The following is a 20,008-nucleotide window of genomic DNA, read 5'->3' on the forward strand; positions in this document are numbered from 1 at the left end:
GATGAGCGGAAAACAGTTTGTTGATTGTGACGCTGAAGATTAGCTTTCTATTTCTTTTCTGTAGGCTTCAGATTCACTGACTGCAGCTTATCCAGTGGGATGCACTTATTACAGAGAGTGCTTGTAACCAGCCAAACCCAGTGTACTGATCCAACAACAACCCCAACCACAATCACAGTAACAGAAGTGTCCTCTGTGGGTAAGAAGAGTAACATCATGATTTCCATTAAACCCTTCACTCACTAATCAAACTGTTGCTTCCTCCAGCAGAGATGACCCATGGTGCTTAAGTCAAAATCCACCCCTGATTTTTGTGTCTCTTTATCTTAACAGATCAGTCCCTGCTCATACTTGGGGTTAGGCTTAGGGTGAGAAAGCTGAAGGCTCTGCCGTCCCTGAAGGTGGTTAGGGTGTCCAAATTACCTGAATTCACCCAATTACAATATTACAGTAATGTAACTTGATTACATGACTTGATGACATATCAATAAAAAAGCACCTTTTTTTTCATTGACAGCTTATCTGTTAATATCTATTTTATTATTTTTTTTTATGACAAGAGAGATCACAGGAAACAGGATGCAGTAAAGAATCTCAGACCAGGACTCAAACCCCCGGTGAAAGCTGAGACTCTGTCCACTGGATGCCTGCTCTGCCAGCTGAGCTAAAGAGCATTTCTCAATCCTGCACAAAATAAGTCCCGCCCACAGATTTTCTGAGAATGCAGGTGGTGCACGCCCAAATGGCCGGTCTCTCTCGTTTCCCGCGCGAAGTTAGCGCATTTCCCTCCAAAAGTGTAGGTGCCTATATTAATGCCTAAGGGATTTTCACTCTGGTCTGAACGGCTCTTCTTTGAGGACACGAATACAGTAAATAAACTGTTCTGTACAAATTTGCTTTATGTGTACAGTTACCTGCTCAGTACAGGTGTATTCATGTTGGTTTATGACGTGCACAGATCAGTTATTATGTAAGGCTCTCAGGTAATAAGCCCAGGTGATGTTCCTTCATATATCAGAGAGCTCCACATACTGTCATGCATTAAGCCCAGGATGCTCTACATATGTGCGGGTTAAGGAAGCCAGCCTCCCTCTCATGTTGGTGAGATTTGTTTTGACCTCAGATGTTTCTGAAATAACTCTCAAGGGGAAGCTGAAGACATCCCATTTAACTGTTAAGTGTTGATGTAAATTCGGCTCTAACATAACCCTCCCATTACATCAAATTAACCCTGCTATGAACATTATGTTTTGCTTGGTGCACCAAACTCCATTGTGATTTTGGCCGTTTTTTCTCTGCCCTGTTTATAACATGAATAAAGCACAGATAATTAAATGTAGGTCACTTTCACCAAACGAGTCAGTAGTTTTGGTAAAATCGGCATGAAATCTGGTTAGCTAACGTTTGCTGGTCAGTTTAGGTTAGTGGTTATGTTATGTTAGCTAGCTAGCTGACTTTAAACTTGTTGGAGATGCACTGCAGGGTTTGGTAAATATGTTAGCAGTGGCTCAGTTGTCTTTATTAATGGGTAAGGACACATGAACCGGGTACTGACACTAGAACGATCTTATAAAGACTTCTGAGTCATTTAATCGTCCTGTTTTTACAGACAGGTTTGCATGTTAGCTAATGTGTGTGTCTAAGGAGAGTGTTAGCATGACGCCATTATCAAGTTGTGTAATGTTAACTTGTTGATACTAGCATTGTTACAGCCAATTATCCGAGTACAGCACAGTAAGCTAATAGGCACCATGTGCTGTGTGTAATAACATCTCAGAATGTTAGTATGTCAGCATCTAGAAGGTCATTTTGAGCAGCTAATGTAGTTCATAACACAATATGCAGTCCCATTGTAGTCTACACAGAATGTATTCTGTATGTTTGTCTCATTTCTGGTTTAATGTGTTATTTTCTCATTTATTAAATCAGATTATAGCAGATTTTACAGCGTAGAATGATGTGAGACTCCTGAAATGATGTCATGCACACAGTGACAGACTGCTGTATCATTCTTTATTATAAAATGATAATCCTGCAAGAAATCCCCTTTTTGCCTGATGTGTCCATATGTATGTATGTGTGTGTGTGTGTGTGTGTGTGTACATATATATATATATATATATATATATATATATATATATATATATATATATATGTACATACACATACACGTACATGTAGTCATCATGTTATACTAAATTACCTCTTCCCCTCTCTAGGTGAACAGTGGGAGTTTGAAGTGGAACAGCTCTGACCTGTATGGTGATCAGACCTGGAGAGGAGAGACACCTGGTCCGACAAGGTCAGTGCAGTGTAGGGCCAAAAATTAAAAGCAGCAAGTGTGAGATTTGTCAGTTGCTGATCATTAATACTCTAGGATCAGTATGATTCCAGAAGATAGTCGAGTCTTATTCACAAGTCGTTGAATACAGGCAGTTTGCAGGCAGAGAACATACAAAGGGACTATGTTCTGAGCTCGAGCACTGATGTGACCGAAATCAGAATTAATGCTATGTAAATGCAGACCGGCTCTCTCAGACTTTCTAAAATGGTCACATCAGGACTCTGAAACTCCTCAGAGCTCACGTGTCCTTAACGATTCTGTAAGGACACTCCCACACAGAGTTTAAAAGCCTGCAACTCCCCTCCAGTCAGTTAGAACTGAAGAAACCTTGTGGATGAGACACATCCAGTTGCCTATGATATGGCTCTTGGAATTAAATAGTTATGCTGTTCTCAATCTGGTTTGGGTTCAGATATGTGTATGGTATTTCAAGTTGTGAGTTTCTTGCTGCAATCTCTTCAGTCAGGAAGGACAACTCTGCTTGAAATTCCTTTATCATCTGCTTAGGTGCAGGCTCGTCGAATCGCTCTTCAGGGTATGTACCAAAGGGAACCTGCCAGATTGATGAAAGAGTTTTGTTTGTGGTGCAATTTAAACAGTAGGATTTAAGTCAGCTCACCTAATGTGCATATGTATAAATCCCAAACTTACCACATCATTGTACTTTTCTGAAAGCAGCCTGGTGATTGCTATTATACTGACTGTCTCACCAACATTTGGGAGGGTCTCCAAGATTGTCTTCACACTTGACTGCCCCTTAGTGGTTGGAGGAGGTTTGTGCAGCAGGATTGAGACATTGGGCGGGCAGGAGTAATAGTCAAACTAAATTATGAAAAGAATATGAATATGTAGCAAATTATCACCCAACTATGTGTTGATATTCATATTTATATACTGTATTATAGTGTTATCAACCCAACTAATTTAATAAACTTCATGTTGAGTTATAAATTACAAAGGAATGTAAACCTACATATGAAATGCAGCCTTAGTGCCATTGTAATGATGTAAACCTAATGCACGTTATAAATGAAGCAGGTTTCTGTGGTTGCTGAGAACAACCATGCTTGCAGTTATTTAGTTCTTTTATATCATTATCTTATTGTGTCACAATATTTCCTTATATTTGTAAAAAAAAATCATCCTGGACAATGAGCTGATATTCAACATTGTTTTTGCCCCCTGTTAGCAGACAAAATAAGTTCATTTAAAATGTGTTGTTTTGGCTCTGATAGTAACTAATAACTCAAGTTATCAAATGTAGTGGAGTAAAAAGTAAATTTGCCTTCAATTGTGGTGGAGTGGAGGTATGAAGTAGCATAAAATCTAAATACCCAAATTACTAGTAACTTTAAGTTGTACTTATGTACATTACTTGAGTAAATGTACTTAGTTATATTCTATCATGAACTAATGGCATTAAAAAAAATTATTGCAGGCAAAGCCATTCTCCACTTCCATAAATGTCACATCAGCCAGATTTACTATGTTTGACCACTCGATCAAACATAAACATCTATTGCCTCACCTCTCCATCCAGTAACACTGATCATAAAATATTCCTGATCACCTGTGTTTGATCAGTTATCAAGTTTGTCTTATTTTCCAAATGATCCACTGTCTTACCTGTCCATTATTGACTGCAGCATGTTGAGCTGTTGATGTGAATATCACCAAGGTGATGAACTTGGTCACCTCCTTGACAGTATGAAAGGATGCCGGGAACCCTGTTGGCAGCATAATTATTATCAGTTAATCTTTGGCACCCACTGCCAACATTGAAAATGTCAGTATACTTTGGGCTACTATGTATTCAGAACAGGGGGTGAATACCTGAGGCTTTGTTTCCTAAGAAGCCATGTGTGAAAATCTCACTGATCCAGTCCTGCAGCTCAGTGTCTTCATGGACATCACTGTCTGAGGGGTAATAGTTCTCCACTATTGCCCCCACAAAGCTGATGAATGCAAAACATTTTTGATAAAAAAAAGTAGATAATCACAAAAAGACAGTTGCAATATGTATCTAATGCAAACCTGCTGATAATGTTCCACAGCTTCAGGCCATCGTCTCTGTAGTAGAAGTTGGGGATCGACTCCAGTCCTCGTGCAGAAATGTTGTCTGGCAGACAGAGGGAGCTGTAAGTCACTTCAGAGTGAGACCTTCTCATGAGCTCCATCATCCCGTTGAATCCAAGAGAAGTCTGTTGATCAGTGATAGACAGATATTCACCGTTGGACAGAATAGCAAAGGCTAAAACTCTGCAGCTGCAATTGATGTTGCTTGAATTTTCAGAAATATGTATGTTAAAGGAGACATACTATACTCAAAGCTCCCTCAGGTGCGAAAAGAGAGTCACGGCCGTTAGTGTTGACATGGAGAGTATACCGGAAGTGTGGAAAGAGCAGCTGTAGAGAGAAAAAAGAATATTACAAGTTAAATAAGATGCTCATCTAGTAGTTGAGAGCAAAGTAAACCAGGACAAATACAAAGTTCCTGATTACAGATGCTTTAGGTTAGAATTCTGGGGCAATAGTTCCTACCCAAAACTAATTGGTCACCCCCTACCTGTCCTGTTCCAAAGCTCCTGTGCTAGCAGTATACTGCTAGATGCAAGGCTAACTGAGCTAACTGTATCTACCGTTAGCAGAAGTTAGCAGTTACTCTAGGAGAGATATGCTGCCCCCTTCTTGTTTTGAGTATGAAATTGACCTGTTGCCAATTTGTACATATTGCACCTTTTAAAAGGCATCCTGAGTTTAAAAATTAGATATGGGCAGCACGAATGGGATTAGGACACTATTTTGCAACCTGAATGTGAAAGTGTTTTTGATTAATTTGATGTTTTATAACCAAAAATCTGGTCCAAGGAAACATGAAACCCCATAGAATCTTGCACTAAGTGCAGCAGGTCTTCTTAACTAACTCCTGGCAAGTAAGCAACTAAAACATACACTTCACAATGTCAAACTATTCTGTTCTATCTGAACTGAATCTGAATCGTCAAATACCAATCTACTTGGTATACTCTAATTGGTATTTGATGACATGGTATGAGACTCAACATTCAATCTTATTCCAGAATTTTCTTTTAAAGTAATGTAAACCATACGTTATTCCTGGAGATTGGAGGAAAATAAACCACAGATCTATCTATGAATTTATCTACATATTCGTGTGATTTAATACAATAATGATTCTATATTAGTTACACTTTAATGAATTGTTGTATATTTGTTGTATATGTCTCAGTGATTATTGAACTGTTGACATTTCAGATGTTTCATTAGGTCTGTTTCATTAGTTCAGGTTGCTGAATAGGGCTAAGTGAAGCAAGCTCTGTAGCTAGCTTGAGCTGAATTAGCCGTCGGTGTTGCTGACCTTCATAAAGCTTTTTTATTGTAAAATGTATGTCAGTATCTTATCATTTATTAATTTAACTTCATTGTACACTAGTTTTCCAGAGGTAACCCTCCCTAAACTATAACTAACCACCCTCTCTCCTTTCTGTCTCTTGCTTTTCTCTTCTTTGCACTTTTCGTCCTGTTTTTAACAATTTTCTCTCTCCCTTGAACAGTTTATTGGCCTATTTCTCTCCCCTCCCATTTTTATGTTTCTTTCACTCCCTTTTTATATTTTGTGTTGTGTTGCTAATTTGTTTATTTATTTATTCACAGGTACTCGTCATCGGTGACTGAGGAGACCAGCCAAACGCTGCTGTCAGTAGTCACTGTTCTTGATGGTATGTTAAATCAGTGTAACACTGTTCTTGATGGTATTTTAATTCAATGTCTGAGGTTATGCTCATGAGTTCATTAAAACCTGTCACTAATGATTTTATTGGAGACAGTTTCTTCCAAATGTGGTTATGCAATACCTTGTCATTTTTGTAATACAAATGTTCTCAATGTTACTAATCTTACTGTAAGTCTGCTGTACAAATGAGCACTTTGTAACAAACTGCAACAATGTTATGGAATGTATGTTCTCTTGTGTTCTATACCAGGGTTCTCAAAATTATTACTTTAAGGTCTGCATCTGATTTTTATTCAAGGTCAGAGGTTAGGAATGATTGGCAATAACAACAACATTTTATCAATTCAGTTATGATTATGTCTCTTCATTGAGCCGGCATGCATAGAAACCCTATGTTGATGATAGAAATTGAGGCAGACACAGCTCAGACAGTTTGGTAGACGTTATTGAGTTCAATAAGTTACATGAAATTAGTTATCAGTTGAATAAGTTTAACGGTGTTAGAGTGCGCTGCTCTTTGACTTTTGGTTCTTGGTTCTTGAAAACAGCGTCAGAGTGAGCGCTGGTTGTACTGTCCACTCTTTGCTACTCTCCTCCTCCATGTCCTTCGCTAGCTTGTCCTGCTACTTTTCTTCAGCTGAGCACAGACAGATGAACAGTGATGAACACATGTTGTTGCTGAATGTGTTTCTGATCCACTCTAAGCATGAGAGGGCAAGACATAATAAAATACAAGAAAAGTCAAGCTGTGCGTTTATTGTAGGCCTTTTGGATGTTGACTGGCTGTCGGGATGAATGTGGTAGCCCAGGGCTGGGTATTTGAGAGGCCCTGCATACTTTGTTTTTAAATTGGTGAGGATTTATACGAATGCAAAAATAACAGTTTATAACACACTGGCATATACTGTAAAGTTACCATAACCCACACTTCTCCTACTGTACTGTAATCCAAAATACAGCAATATACTCTTAAATGAATAATGGTAGACGCGCTGTAAAATTACCATAACCCAGTTATCCTACCATCATGTACTGTAATCCAAAAAACTGTATTATACTGTTAAATTGTGGTAGATGCGCTGTATAATAACCACAACACCCACCGTTATTCTACAGTCATATACTGTAATCCAATATAACGGTAATATACTGTTAAAATGAATATCAGTAGTTGCATTGTAAACTAACAGTAAAATACTGGTGTCCCTGCTGCCAGCATTTTGCTGTTTTTTTACAGTGAAATTCTTTACAGTGTAGTTAGAAGTCTTTATTGCATACAATGCTGAGAACAACATAGAATATAGTCATAGGGTGCCCTAGAGGTTTAAGGTGCTGACCTTATAACCCCAACATCCCCTTTTCAGGTTCAAGTGGGGGCTTTTATAGCATGCCTTCCTCAGCATTTAGTCCATTTCCAAAATGCTTTCAAAATGACCTGAATAAATTGTCGGGTTAAGATTAAAGGAATAAAATTTGAAAAGGTGCACAGGTACCATGAGCGCTGCTGTCTAATTATACCTTGTAGATGGGATGAATCACAGGAAAGCAGCGGAGAGTGGCGACAGTATAGACTTCTGTCAGGAAGTGAGTGTTCATGAGGTGATGGACTGCTTGATGATCCATGGAATCTGCATTTTTAATAAACATCTTGGCGAGCAGCCAGTCCGTCTCCGTGTCACTGGGCAGAAAGATGGGGTTCTCCTCAGATGGTTGTTGATGCAGCTAGAATACGAGAAAAACACGTTTATGGGCTATAATATCTTACATGATTATATGACTAGACAGGCGATTTTACTACAGCATAAATTCTGTCAGTGACCTGTATCGCTATTGGCATCAGTTTGTTTTCTGGGTTCACGTAGAACAAACAGAGTCCAGCAGACGCACGCAGAGTTTCACCATCATAAGGCCTGACTGGTATTCCGTCCATCTTCTTCTGGTCATAGAGGAAGATATTTCCCTTCTGTATGGGAAGGAAAGGCAGGAGGTATCACAGATGTGTGATAAACAAGGCAATAGGATTCAAAGACTTTCTTGAAATGTACAAATCATTTGTTAAAGTAACTGTGACTGCTTCCATACCGCCATTTCTTTCTGCAGAGAGCTCCCCTCTTCTAGAAAGGGCTTCACCATCTCCTCTGTGACTGGGAAGTTTCGGGGAAGCTCTGAGCAGCGCTTGATCACGTTTGGGTTGACTCCGTTTAGAAACTGGAATCCATAAAAGTCATCTTCCTTCCAGTGTTCTGCAACATACTCTGGAAGAATAGCGATAGGCACATATAAAATCTGATGTCTAGAATGTTTACATTTTTTAGTCAAGGTTTTATTTCTTAAAGATTTTTACTTTGCAGAAAAACTAATTAATGTACTCAAAAGGAGCAACTTTTTTAATTGATGAGGCAGAAAAAGTGATGAGCTAATTAACATTGTGAGCTCCTTTTTAATGGACAACATTAAGTCTTCAAGTCTGTAAACCTTTTAATGCATAATCACACTACTATTTTTTAAACTTCTCTCTAATCAGGAATGTTTTTTTCTTGGGGTTTAGACCATCATGTAATGTCAAATGTCAGTCACAAGTGGGAGACGGAAAAAATACCTACCTGACATTGTTGTCGATTTGAACCAGAAGATTTTTTTCATGTCATCGATGCTCTCCCATTTCTCTGCAGATCCAAGCAGCCCCTTGATCTTGAGTTCAAGACCGCTGAATGGAGACAAGGTGAAAGACAAGGGAAAACAAGATACAGTATTCAACAACATACTGACATTAATTCTTCAAATGCACTTTTCAGAGAGTACATGGTATATAAGTGTCCATCGTATGTATCCATGTAGACCCACGTCATCTTTTCTGTGTTAAGCACTTCAGACTTTCTTTTCTTTGAGATACGGACTTCAGCTGGCAGCTCAGACGCATCGTTGAAATGGTTGATGTGGGGTAGACCTTCAGCCAGAATCTTCCACCTAAGAAGAACAAACGAGTAAACCAGGTTACGAAAAGGCACATAGACATTTATCCAGAAAAACCTTTGAGACTATACTCTGGACGCTGTACTGCACAGATGAAAACGCACTGGTAGAAGCTCTTTCTCTGCATCAGCTCATTTCTTCGGTGGTCAACCAACAGGGGATGGTCATCCTCAAAAACCTTCAGGGCTGAAGCGGGGAAAACAAAATAAAAATGTGTTAAAATAAGTAATGTCCAAATGTTTTAATGCTCGATAATCATTATGTGGGTGTTTTGAAGCAGACCTCTCCCTCCTCTCAGCTCCACAAGCTCGCCCCTGGAGATCCACCTGTAACAGGGGAAAAGAAGGACTTCTCCCTCCGGAGTCGTCACCACTATTTTGGAGCAGTACCACTCGTCATCTTTGCGAACCAGGAAGGGATCCTTCTCCACCTTGACCAGCAGAAGTTTCCCCAGTGACAAACTGGTTTTAATGGTATAGGTCCCTGTCTTGGAATAAGGGTTGATATAAATATAAAGTGAGCAAGTGTGACAGATGTTGTAAAGGTTGTTTCAGGCACAAACAACTGCAAATCAACTATAAAAAGTAGTGTAGTTCAACATGTACGGTATGTTACAGTGTAGTACATTGTTCAAGAGTGTTTGCTTTTTTTAAACTATAAACTGCATTTTCTATATGAACAGTTTAGGTGATACAGATCTTTTGCTGTATTTGTACAAGGTGCATATACTTGTGTTTGGCTACTGTTTGTAAAGCAAACCGCCACACAAGGACATTTAAGTTTTATTCTATATACCAACATATGAGGTAGCACATGTACTAGGCAAGCATCTAAAGAGTATTGATTCCCAAAGACTGGACAGTCCTCTGAAATTGTTACTGTATTTTAAAAGGCTATACAAAAAATTGTAGAAATCCAAAAATGCATTAATTTACACAGACAATCATGCCAACTGTGCTTCCTTGCTTAGAGTTAGACTCAGTGACTGGATTCATAATTGCACAAGGATAATTAAGAACAAGTTCATGAGTCTGACTGGGTTCCACTTACTGTCCCTCTATTGAAGTCCAGACCACAGTTGTCCAACTCGGTTCGCTCGCTCTGCCCTGCAGTGCCGAACAAGGTGACGTACACTTTGTCCCACGTTCCTGCTTCTTTCATGTCACCTGTTGCCACTTCCACCTTGTACTCAGCCATGGTCATTCGATGGAAACTACAAATAACAATAATAGTAACAACAAAATCTGAATATTGCAAGTGAAGGTTCCAAAATAAAACAGCCATAACCTTTTGTCAATAATGTGCAGTTATTAAAGTCGCTTTGTTACCTTCTTCCTTCGCTGGAGTCTGTGGTCGTCAGCTCTGTGCCACTAATCTTTTTGGGATGACCTCCTCCACTGCACATGCTCAAACCAGTTGAAGTAAAACAATGTGGTATTTCAGGTTTTATGCTATCATAGCTGGAGGAGATTGGGGCAGGAGCCACAAGTGTACTGAACCATTCATTTTAACCGCAGGACAGAAACCCACCCTCAATTCTGAACAAAACATTGTGGTGATTAGTATTTCTGTATGAACAATCAGTCACTGCTTTGCTTGAAATTCATTCTACATTGAAACATGACACTCGTCAGCTCATTGTTATTTCTTATCTTGTGTTTTCTGTACAACTTTACATACGTGTCTTATGTAATATTTGAAATTTGAGCCCCAAAATAATTGTTTGAAATACTGTTATATACGAGGGAACATGTCTGCCAAGAGTGCAGAGTCATCTAGTGCTCAAATTAATGACAGGCCCAGTGATACTTGGACCCCTCCCCCGCATCAGTGTCCTGCATGCTCTGACCTGCTCATCAAGTCTAAACTATCTTCTGTTTGCATATGGACTTTTTGGTGACACTTTCGAGCAGGCAACATAAATTAACCTTTGATGAATCAATCAAGATGAAAAAAAAAACCCAATATGCTGCCAGTTTGCATGTTCACAAGCAACTAGTTAATGGTCAATGTGTGTTCTCATGTTTAATTTTAGATATATGATTCTTACTTTTGTAGTTTGTATTTCTCTCTGTCTCTTGCTGTGTTTTTTGTTATGCACCAAACCCCAGAGTTCCTTGTATTGTGACAACCTACCTGGCAAAACCTGATTCTTCTGATTCTTATCTGCAGTTAAAATATGCATCAGGAATGACTGTGAAGGTACAACAAAACTAAACAAACTAAACAAACAAAGAGTGCATTTTTAAAAAGGTACAGTCAATTTAAAATCTGCACAATTGTTCTTAATGTGAAACAGCTGTTGTTGTTGTGTTGCTAATAGCTGACCAAGGTGCAAACATTCTTAAGAAGTATTAAGCTTTATTTCTTTGCACTGGAATCTGAAAATGAAGATGGAATGAGTGACTGAACTACATGATCACTAAAAACTGACAGATTTAGGTTTGGCTTAAAGATACAACTCACTGCTTGTGATTAATCAGAATACTTTTAAATCAAACATTTAAAAAAATATAACACCTCATGCAAAAACAAAAAAACTGACACCACCACAAAAATGTCCACAAATGTTCTCTTTTCTCTTGAAACGTCTAACAATATTTTCAGTACAAGCAGTCATTTTGCATATTAAGCAATTAGATCTGGTCAAATCAAAATACTCTTACAAAAACAGTACCGGCACAAACTTGTATTGTGTGTATTTCACAAAAAATATGCCTAATATTAAAGGGGCACTACTATTTTAATATCTACAATATTAATGGTTATAATTAATAAGTGAATAAACAAACTGTTCTCAAAAGAAAATAAGGGCCCCGGAACGCTGTTTGAAGCAGGGAACATGTGGCAGGGTCCGCCACATAGAAAGAACAAAAAGCAGTATGAAATTGTGTTTGTCCTTTAAGATCAGTTTGTTTAGGCAGTGAAAAAGAATGATATGTTTCTTCCAGTTGAAATTTATTCCCCAAAAAGTATTAAGTGCACCTTTAAAGAGGAAACAAAAAATGTAATGAAGTCATCCTGATATCGGATGTAATGTGGGTTGATTAGTTCCTTACTATTTTTCGTAAACGGACAACGTAATCCTATAATCCTGATGACAAGTTTTTATTACACAACTCTGCTCTCGCTTAAGTCATCTTGATTTTCATATAATAAATTCACAAGACTTCATTACATTGTTGATTCACGTTCCATTTTAATTTGAACAGCAAACAAAGGAGATGATGCCTTCAATAAAACGTTTATAATTGTGCCCCTCCATTAGTACATAGACAGATATATCACATATCACCATTTGCACCCTATGTACAGTAACACACTTGCGTTATTAACGCATTGATATTGAATACACAGCATACTTATGAATAATATCAGTTACTGTTACAGCCTCTAACATCAGCTGTACAGGCAGGTTGAAACTCTTCCATGTTAATTGTCTTGCAAGCAGATAAATGTTGAGATTTCCTGCATTTTTATTGTACCAACAGTTTGATTTCATTGCATAACCCAATCAACCCAATATGAAACACGGTGCTGAAAAGGGATGGGTATTTGTTTATAATGCAGAAGGCTAACATGGCTTTGTCTGGTTCGGTTAAATAGTTATACTGTTTTCTATCTGGTTGGGATTCAGATATGTGTAGGGTACTTTGAGCTGGGAGTTTCTTTCTGTGATTGCCTCACTGAGGCAGGACAGCTCAGCTTGAAAGTCCTTGATCATCTGCTTAGGTGCAGGCTCGTCAAATCGCTCATCCGGGTAGGTACCCAAGGGAACCTGCCAGAATGATAAAATTAGACTAAATCAGATTGAAGCAGTAATTTGTTGGTACTTCCAATATGTGAATGTTCTACTCAGCTTTAAAACATCGACAAGCTTACCATGTCAGTGTACTTGTTTGAGAGAATCCACCCCACTGCTGAAAACGTGACCGTCTCTCCAACATTTGGGAGGGTCTCCAAAATTGTCTTCATGCTTGACTCGCCCTTGGTGGTTGGTGGAGGTTTGCGCAACAGGAGCGAACCATTGGGGGCCCAGCAGTAATCAAACTAAATAATGAGAGAAGTTTCATGAAGCGTTGCTACATTCTAGAGGGGTTGTGTTGTGGGCCCCCTTTTTATTGGATGGTACTGTGTAGACAAATAGAATTAATAATGATGATGGATGCCTCAAAATAACCGCTGTAAAAAAGCAAAGTTTGTGCTGCTTTAAAACTGAGCTGATGCCCTCATGAGAGGGGAATATTAGTAGATAGAGCGCACACAGACCTGCAGCATGTCACAGTGTTGAACTATCAAGAACTGCCCATTGCCTCACCTGTCCATTATTGACTGCAGCATGTTGAGCCGACACTGTGAAGATCACCATGGTGATAAACTTGGTCACCTCCTTGACGGTATGAAAGGATGCCGGGAACCCTGTTAGCAGCAAAGTCATTATCAGTTCATTTTTGGCACTCACTGCCTGCTGGGAAAAATTACTATAGGTTACTATGAAGCTTATATCTGTATATTGTACCTGAGGCTTTGTCTCCTAAGAAGCCGTGTGTGAATATCTCACTGATCCAGTCCTGCAGCTCAGTGTCTTTACAGACCTCGCTGTCTGAGGGGTAATAGTACTCCACTATTGACTTCACAAAGCTGGTGAACACAAAGAAAACAATCCTCAAAAGTAGTTATTTTTAATATTCAATTCAGCCATGTTTTTTGTTATGTTACTCTGCAGCCGCCTCACCTGCTGATGATGTTCCACAGCTTCAGGCCATCGTCTCTGTAGTAGAAGTTGGGGATGGACTCCAGTCCTCGTGCAGCGATGTTCTCTGGCAGACAGAGGGAGCTGTAGGTCAGTTCAGAGAGAGACCTTCTCATGAGCTCCATCATCCCCTCGAATCCAAGTGAAGTCTAATAACCAATAACAAACAAAGTAAGTGCAATACACAAGAGTATGGAAGTGCAAAAAAAAAATTGTGATCCATTTTCCAACATTTTCTTTTATCTGTGAAAACAGGTGAAAATGTTTTGTGATATAAATTTTGGCCACAGGAGGCAGAGGAGCATCATTGGCACATAATTTAAATTGGACTAGAAGTATGGATTTCTTTCTCCAGGTGAGTTTAAAATGTTAATGCACTCAAGGCCCATATGCACACAGTGGCCATTTTCCTTTGACATCATGCTCAGAGTGGGGAAGTTCAAATTTTGTCATGATATTTTCCACCTTGTAAGTCCTGTAAATGTATAGGAATTTGAAAAATTGTCATCATTTGACCATTAACTGATTGATCAGCAACTGAAGACAATGGATAATGAAAATCTGTCGGGACGTTGGGCCATATTTCAAGAAAAAATATTGAATTTTAAAATCTAACTACCATACCACCACCACACTTCTGACCAATGGGTAAAGGCAAGGGTTAGAACAGCCTGGTATGTTCAGAGAGTAACATCGCATTACTTTAATGCTGCCACAGAAAAAAGAAATGCTTATGCTATATTTTATACAATTCCGTCAAGATAAAAATATATCAATTCAAGAAAGTATGTGAAGGAGACATACCTTATTTAAAATGCCAGCAGGTCCAACAATAGATTTGCGGGCCATAGTATTTATTTGGAGAGTGTAACGGACGTGAGGGATGAGCAGCTGTACAGAAAGAGATAAGTGTAATCTATGAATGTCTTTCTCCAGGTGAGTTTAAAATGTTAATGCACACAAGGCCCATATTGTCATATTGCCCATATTGTCATCAGCAAAGTCCAATAACAGAACCATTTATGTTGATTTGCCAGCTGATAAAAGGAATCTATAAGTGACCCCAGCATAAAAGTTTGCAACAAACATAAAAACCAAATCAACAAATTAAATGTCTTTTTCCATACAAGAAAAACATGTTGACATAATGACCCTGGATGTCTGCAAAGGCAATGTTTCTGAATTCATACATATTCAACATAAGTATCTTATAACATTATTTCTGAAAAACAATTAACAACCTTGTAGAGGGGGTGAATCACGGGGAGGCTGCGGACAGTGGCGACGGTAAAGACTTCTGCCACATGGTGAGTTCTCATGAAGTGATAGACCAACTGATGCTGCATCATATGGGCATTTTTAATGAACATCTTGGCGAGTAGCCAATCCGTCTCTGAGTCACTGGGCAGAAAGATGGGGTTCTCCTTCGAAGGTTGCTGATGCAGCTGGAATGCGAGAAACATCTGTTGTGTTTCAATGTAAAAACACACTCATAGATTTAAAACTACAGACCATATTCACATGGCAGCCATTATCCTCCGTCACCACTAGCATTCAACCACTTCTTAGGTAAGCTCTCTGCTTCTGACAGCATTATAAAATAGCTTAGAAAGGCATGATTCAATTCTCAAATATCAGTTCACATCTCAGACATGTTTATTTGGAAATGAAAGTGAAACCCACTGGATGTAATCAAACTAATGTTAGCTAGTAAGTGATCGAATGCTAACATTAGCTAATAGGTAATCGAATATGCTGTTTGAACTTAAAGTAGGGTCTGACGTCCCTTCAGATTTGTACTATAAACCATCTTTTTACCAGCATATCGATAAGGAAGCTGCAAAATGACAAAACTTTGTCAAATTCCCTCCTTTTATGCGACTCGCAACCGAGAACTCAGGAGCGCAACGTTATTCCAGCACTGAGTCTGAAATGAAAGAAAAATGGCTGCCGTGTAAATAAGGTCCACAGTGTGGAGGCTGAGCACCCCCCACTGATAAGTGATTCTACAACTTTCAGTATGTTTATTATGAATACTGGTAATGATTGCGCTACTGTAGTTGGTGACTAACCTGTATTGCAATCGGCCTCAGTTTGTTCTCTGGGTTCATGTAGAACAAACAGAAACCTCCAGTCACATGCAGAGACTGACCATCATACATCCTGGTGGGCAATCCATCCATCTTCTCGTAGTCACAGAGGAATATATTGCCTTTCTGTGTGGGAAGGAGTGGTGGAAAAAAGAGGTGTGGCAGAGGAACAACAAAACAAAGGCAAAACTTACTTCAAACTCAAAATTCATATAATCTCCCGAAAAGAAAAGATTAACACTCATCCGACATACTTCCATTTCCTTCCGCAGGGAGCTCCCCCCTTCCAGGAACGGCTTTACCATCTCCTCTGTGACTGTGAAGTTTTGGGGAAGCTCTGAGCAGCGCTTGATAACATTGGTGTCGAATCCGTTCAGAAACTGGAAGCCATAGAAGTCGTCCTCGTTCCAGTGTTGTGCAACATATTCTGGTAGAAGAGTAGTAGGCAAATATATAGTCTGTCTCCCTTAATATCTGTGCGTATGTGTTGGCCACCTGATTAAGTTTACTGATGACATTTATGTATGCTTCATGTTAGCGTACAAGAATAATAAAGACAGAGTAGAGCTGAGAATTAAAATTCTGCTGTACCCCAGATCGTTGTCGTTTTGGACCAGAACATTGTCTTCATGTCCTCAAAGTTCTCCCATTCTTCTTTAGATCCGAGTGTCCCCTTAAACATGAGTTCAGCACGACTGAAAAAAAAGGAAGGGGAACACGAGCATAGTGTGAAAATGTATTTATGTTTCAAAATACCTTACAATCAGGCAATAGACCGTACAGAGGGACTGACTCACGTAATGTTTTTTGTGTAAAGCGTTTCCATTAATCTGGACGCGGAGAAGGAGACCTCAGCTGGGAGCTCAGATACATCTTTGAAATGACTGATGTGTGGCAGCTTCGGGTCATTAATCTCCCATCTAACAAAGGAAAAGCAAGAAAAGAAAATCACATAAAAGGTCAGTTCATAAAAGTTCCTGAGACAAACTGCAGCTGCACGTGTGTGGTTCTGGATTCAGATTACTTATCTTTTGTCCAGGTTTCAGTTTTATGTCATCCACATTTAGGTTCTGCTACCTGCTATCAAACACTAGGGGGCATGATGCACACATGAAAACTTACTGGTACAAGTTCCTTTTGAGACTCAGTTCTTTTTGGCGATTCTCAATCAACACGGGATCGTCCTCCTCAAATATCTTCACGGCTGGAACATTAAAAAACAACATGACATCAGCAACTGTGACGGTATCCAGTGGTGTCCATTCATTTTCTTATCATTTGGGTGTTTTGAAGCAGACCTCTCCCTCCTCTCAGCTCCACCAGCTCTCCCCTGGAGATCCATCTGTAGCAGGGGAAGAGGACAACTTCTCCCTCCGGAGTCGTCACCACTATTTTGGAGCAGTACCACTCGTCTTCTGGGAGAACCAAGAAAGGATCCTTCTCCACCTTGACCAGCAGAAGTTTCCCCAGAGACAAACTGGTTTTCACTGTGTAAATCCCTGTCTGGGAAAAGGGATTGAGGCATTGATCAAATGATGTCCCTGCAGAGACTGAGTTTGTATTTTTTTTTTTTTTTAACATCCATTTGCATAAAGTGGAGAAAAAGAAAGAGACCCGTGTTCATTAACAATCCAAATTCACGAGCATGATTTGTGACATCACAAAGAGTTTGGAGGCAGGTCCTGGTTAAATCTTCAACCTGCAAAAGTGTGATTTTGAGTCATCTTGTATCCAGTTGTTTAATTTATAGTTATAGATTCTGGATTTGTAATACAAGAGAGGATATAGATGTCCTTTAATTCTTTTAGATTTTATCGCAATTCTATCACAGTATTTATCAAAAGATGTCAGTGGGGATCTTCATGAAATATTCATCACACAATAGAACTGATTAGAGTATTAATTGAATTTCATTCAGTCAGGCAAGATAGTCTTTTTTAGCTCGCAATGATGCAACAGTTAAACATATTAGTAAATACTGAGTTGACTGGCTCCTCAAAACTCTTAGGTTAAATGTGCAATCTGTAAGAATTGGCCAGCTGTTGAAGTAATACAAAAAAAAATAGGGGGCAGACTACCAATGTAATAACTGTTAAGTGTAGTTGTAGCTAGCTAGTTAGCTTTGTAGCCGTGCATCTGGTGGTCCGGCTCGCAGCAATAGACGATGGGACCAGAACACAACAGCTTACACGATATCCATAATTTAAAACCACATTGTTTTGATGATTTTAATTCATCTTTTAAATGTTTTCAACTGAAATTCTTACCCACTGTGCCTTTAAGTAAAAAAAAACTGCAAGTTATAGCTGACCAGTTTGTGTTTTGATTTTTTTTTTTTTTTTTTTGGCAGTATAAAATCTGATCAAGTGCAATATTTAAAACCAGAGCGGTACCAAATTTGCACACACTCCACCTGGCCCCTGGCAAGTTCAGTTAGACAAAGGGAAACGCCCCAAAGCTTGTTCCATCATGACAAATGAAGGTAGCCAGGACTGAAAGTTTGGATTTGTGTCTATTTTTGGTTGATATAATAATGCCCCTTTCTCACATTCTATTAATACAAAATGATAACAGCCTAAGATATGCTGAACACCATCCAATAGGGCACTTGTGATGGCGATGATTGGATTGTTCTTACCATCCCAGTTTTAAAGTCCGCGCCATAGTTGTCCAGCTCAGTCCGCTCACTTTTGCCTCCAGTTCCAATCAAGGTGACAAACATGTGGTCAAACGTTCCTGCGTTTGTCATGTTACCTGTTGTCACTTCTAGCTTGTACTCAGCCATGATCAGTCGGTAGCAATTCTGAGTCGACTGGAATAAAGAAAAAAAAGGTATGTGCAAAGAATATTGTCCAGGTAGAATATCTGCGTCACCTGGAACTTTCTGGCTTTATTTTGCTCCCCTCCTCTTTTTTAATGTCTCCTCATCTCCTGCTCCTCCCACCATTAGATGTTCCCTCAAAGCGCTACAAGCCATAACTTGTGGAAATTGTTTGATAAGACATTTCTTTGGTACTGGAAGCAGCGCATTAATTAATACGTTCACGTGCAAATGACCTTCTGGCGGGTACATGCACAGACAGACAGAAACAGTCCTTTTCCCCTCAGACTCAACAAGTGACCCTCTTGGCTGGTTTGAACTATAAAGCTATAATTTTTGATGATTTGATAAGAGAAAGGTGCTAGTATCAACAGAAAAATAAAGCTATATGTTGCTCCATCTCTCCTATCAGTTACATATCCGTTACCGTTACATATCTACAAACGTATGAAGGGAGCAGGACCGGTATGTGGACAGCTTTCCTGAATATGATCACATGCCCCTATTGAGGACTTGTACAGACTTCTACAGTCTTTGCGACACTGCATGCCAATGTGCCAACGTGAGGAGAGCAGATAGCTGAGGTTTTTGTGGCAATACCAGCTTGACCAAGTTTTCATAAAGCTGTTTGAACACACACAGAGAAGTCTAACAGAGACTGGCAAACCTGTATTGATGCTGCTCCAGTGCTTGCTGTCTGACAGCACGTTGAAACATGCACTACTGTGGTGCACACGTAGTCTAACCGGCTCAAGAAGTAAATCCATTCAGGTGCACAGTGTACACAGTCATTGTTGTATTTATCTTTTAATATAAATCTGAAATGTTTTATGCTCAGTGTCCCCACTCCCACAGAAAAAAAAACTGCTCCTGAAACTCCTCGTCAGAAGTCCCGCCTTTAATTCTGTGACATCATGACATCACACTACATCACCATGTCACTCATTTGTGTAACTTACTTCAGTGAGTTGGGCACATAATAATCAATTTAGCACAGTTGCTCTCTTGTTATTTGTGGTGCTGACTCAGGTGACTTAGAGGAGACCAATCAGAGCAGACTGGGTATTTGGTATTTTTTGAGCGTTAAAGCTTGTAAAACTAATCTAGTAGGAACCCCAAAATAAAATGAAGCACCTGAAAATAAGTATATCTACACACGTCTCCTTTAAAGAGGGAACATCAGTGATATATTTTAAGATTAAAAGAAGACTAACACTGGCTCCAAAAATCACCCTCATCATCATGAGTTTCCCATTTTGTTGTGCTACCTGAA

At 39.3% G+C, this 20,008-nt stretch overlaps 2 protein-coding genes and 2 long non-coding RNA genes across 7 annotated transcripts in view; 2 read left to right on the forward strand and 2 right to left on the reverse strand.

Moving 5' to 3' along the window:
• The window catches only part of LOC119012493, a 59,842-nt gene extending 50,336 nt beyond the window's left edge, over positions 1-9,506 (forward strand). The window contains exons 6-10 of one of the 4 annotated variants that reach the window (XR_005072498.1): positions 65-199; positions 334-869; positions 6,020-6,084; positions 8,771-9,091; positions 9,370-9,506. This is a non-coding gene — a long non-coding RNA (uncharacterized LOC119012493). Of the gene's footprint in view, positions 1-64; positions 200-333; positions 870-2,219; positions 2,303-6,019; positions 6,085-8,770; positions 9,297-9,369 lie in introns of those variants that run through there. The other 3 variants (XR_005072496.1, XR_005072497.1, XR_005072499.1) reach the window with 3 other exon arrangements.
• On the reverse strand, positions 2,381-10,384 carry LOC119012492 (hydroperoxide isomerase ALOXE3-like). The gene is made up of 14 exons (XM_037086382.1): positions 10,122-10,384; positions 9,354-9,558; positions 9,176-9,257; positions 8,943-9,065; positions 8,702-8,805; positions 8,181-8,353; positions 7,918-8,061; positions 7,617-7,820; positions 4,664-4,750; positions 4,379-4,545; positions 4,178-4,299; positions 3,971-4,071; positions 2,996-3,166; positions 2,381-2,897 (listed from the first exon to the last, which is right to left on the reverse strand). Exons 1-14 carry the CDS (start codon positions 10,353-10,355, stop codon positions 2,718-2,720), a joined length of 2,097 nt encoding a protein of 698 aa, XP_036942277.1. The 5' UTR covers positions 10,356-10,384; the 3' UTR covers positions 2,381-2,717.
• A 1,861-nt stretch (positions 10,385-12,245) lies between these two features.
• LOC119012490 (hydroperoxide isomerase ALOXE3-like) lies at positions 12,246-19,524 on the reverse strand. Its single transcript, XM_037086380.1, has 15 exons — positions 19,403-19,524; positions 18,553-18,726; positions 17,213-17,417; positions 17,037-17,118; positions 16,712-16,834; positions 16,506-16,609; positions 16,169-16,341; positions 15,897-16,040; positions 15,066-15,269; positions 14,629-14,715; positions 13,807-13,973; positions 13,591-13,712; positions 13,390-13,490; positions 12,954-13,121; positions 12,246-12,849 (listed from the first exon to the last, which is right to left on the reverse strand). Exons 2-15 carry the CDS (start codon positions 18,697-18,699, stop codon positions 12,670-12,672), a joined length of 2,007 nt encoding a protein of 668 aa, XP_036942275.1. The 5' UTR covers positions 18,700-18,726; positions 19,403-19,524; the 3' UTR covers positions 12,246-12,669.
• On the forward strand, positions 13,869-16,290 carry LOC119012494. Its single transcript, XR_005072500.1, has 3 exons — positions 13,869-13,995; positions 14,080-14,179; positions 16,187-16,290. It is a non-coding gene; the product is annotated as an uncharacterized LOC119012494 (long non-coding RNA).
• Positions 19,525-20,008: the final 484 nt, after the last annotated feature.

Source organism: Acanthopagrus latus, chromosome 22, assembly GCF_904848185.1.
Source record: "Acanthopagrus latus isolate v.2019 chromosome 22, fAcaLat1.1, whole genome shotgun sequence".
Taxonomy (NCBI): Eukaryota; Metazoa; Chordata; class Actinopteri; order Spariformes; family Sparidae; genus Acanthopagrus; species Acanthopagrus latus.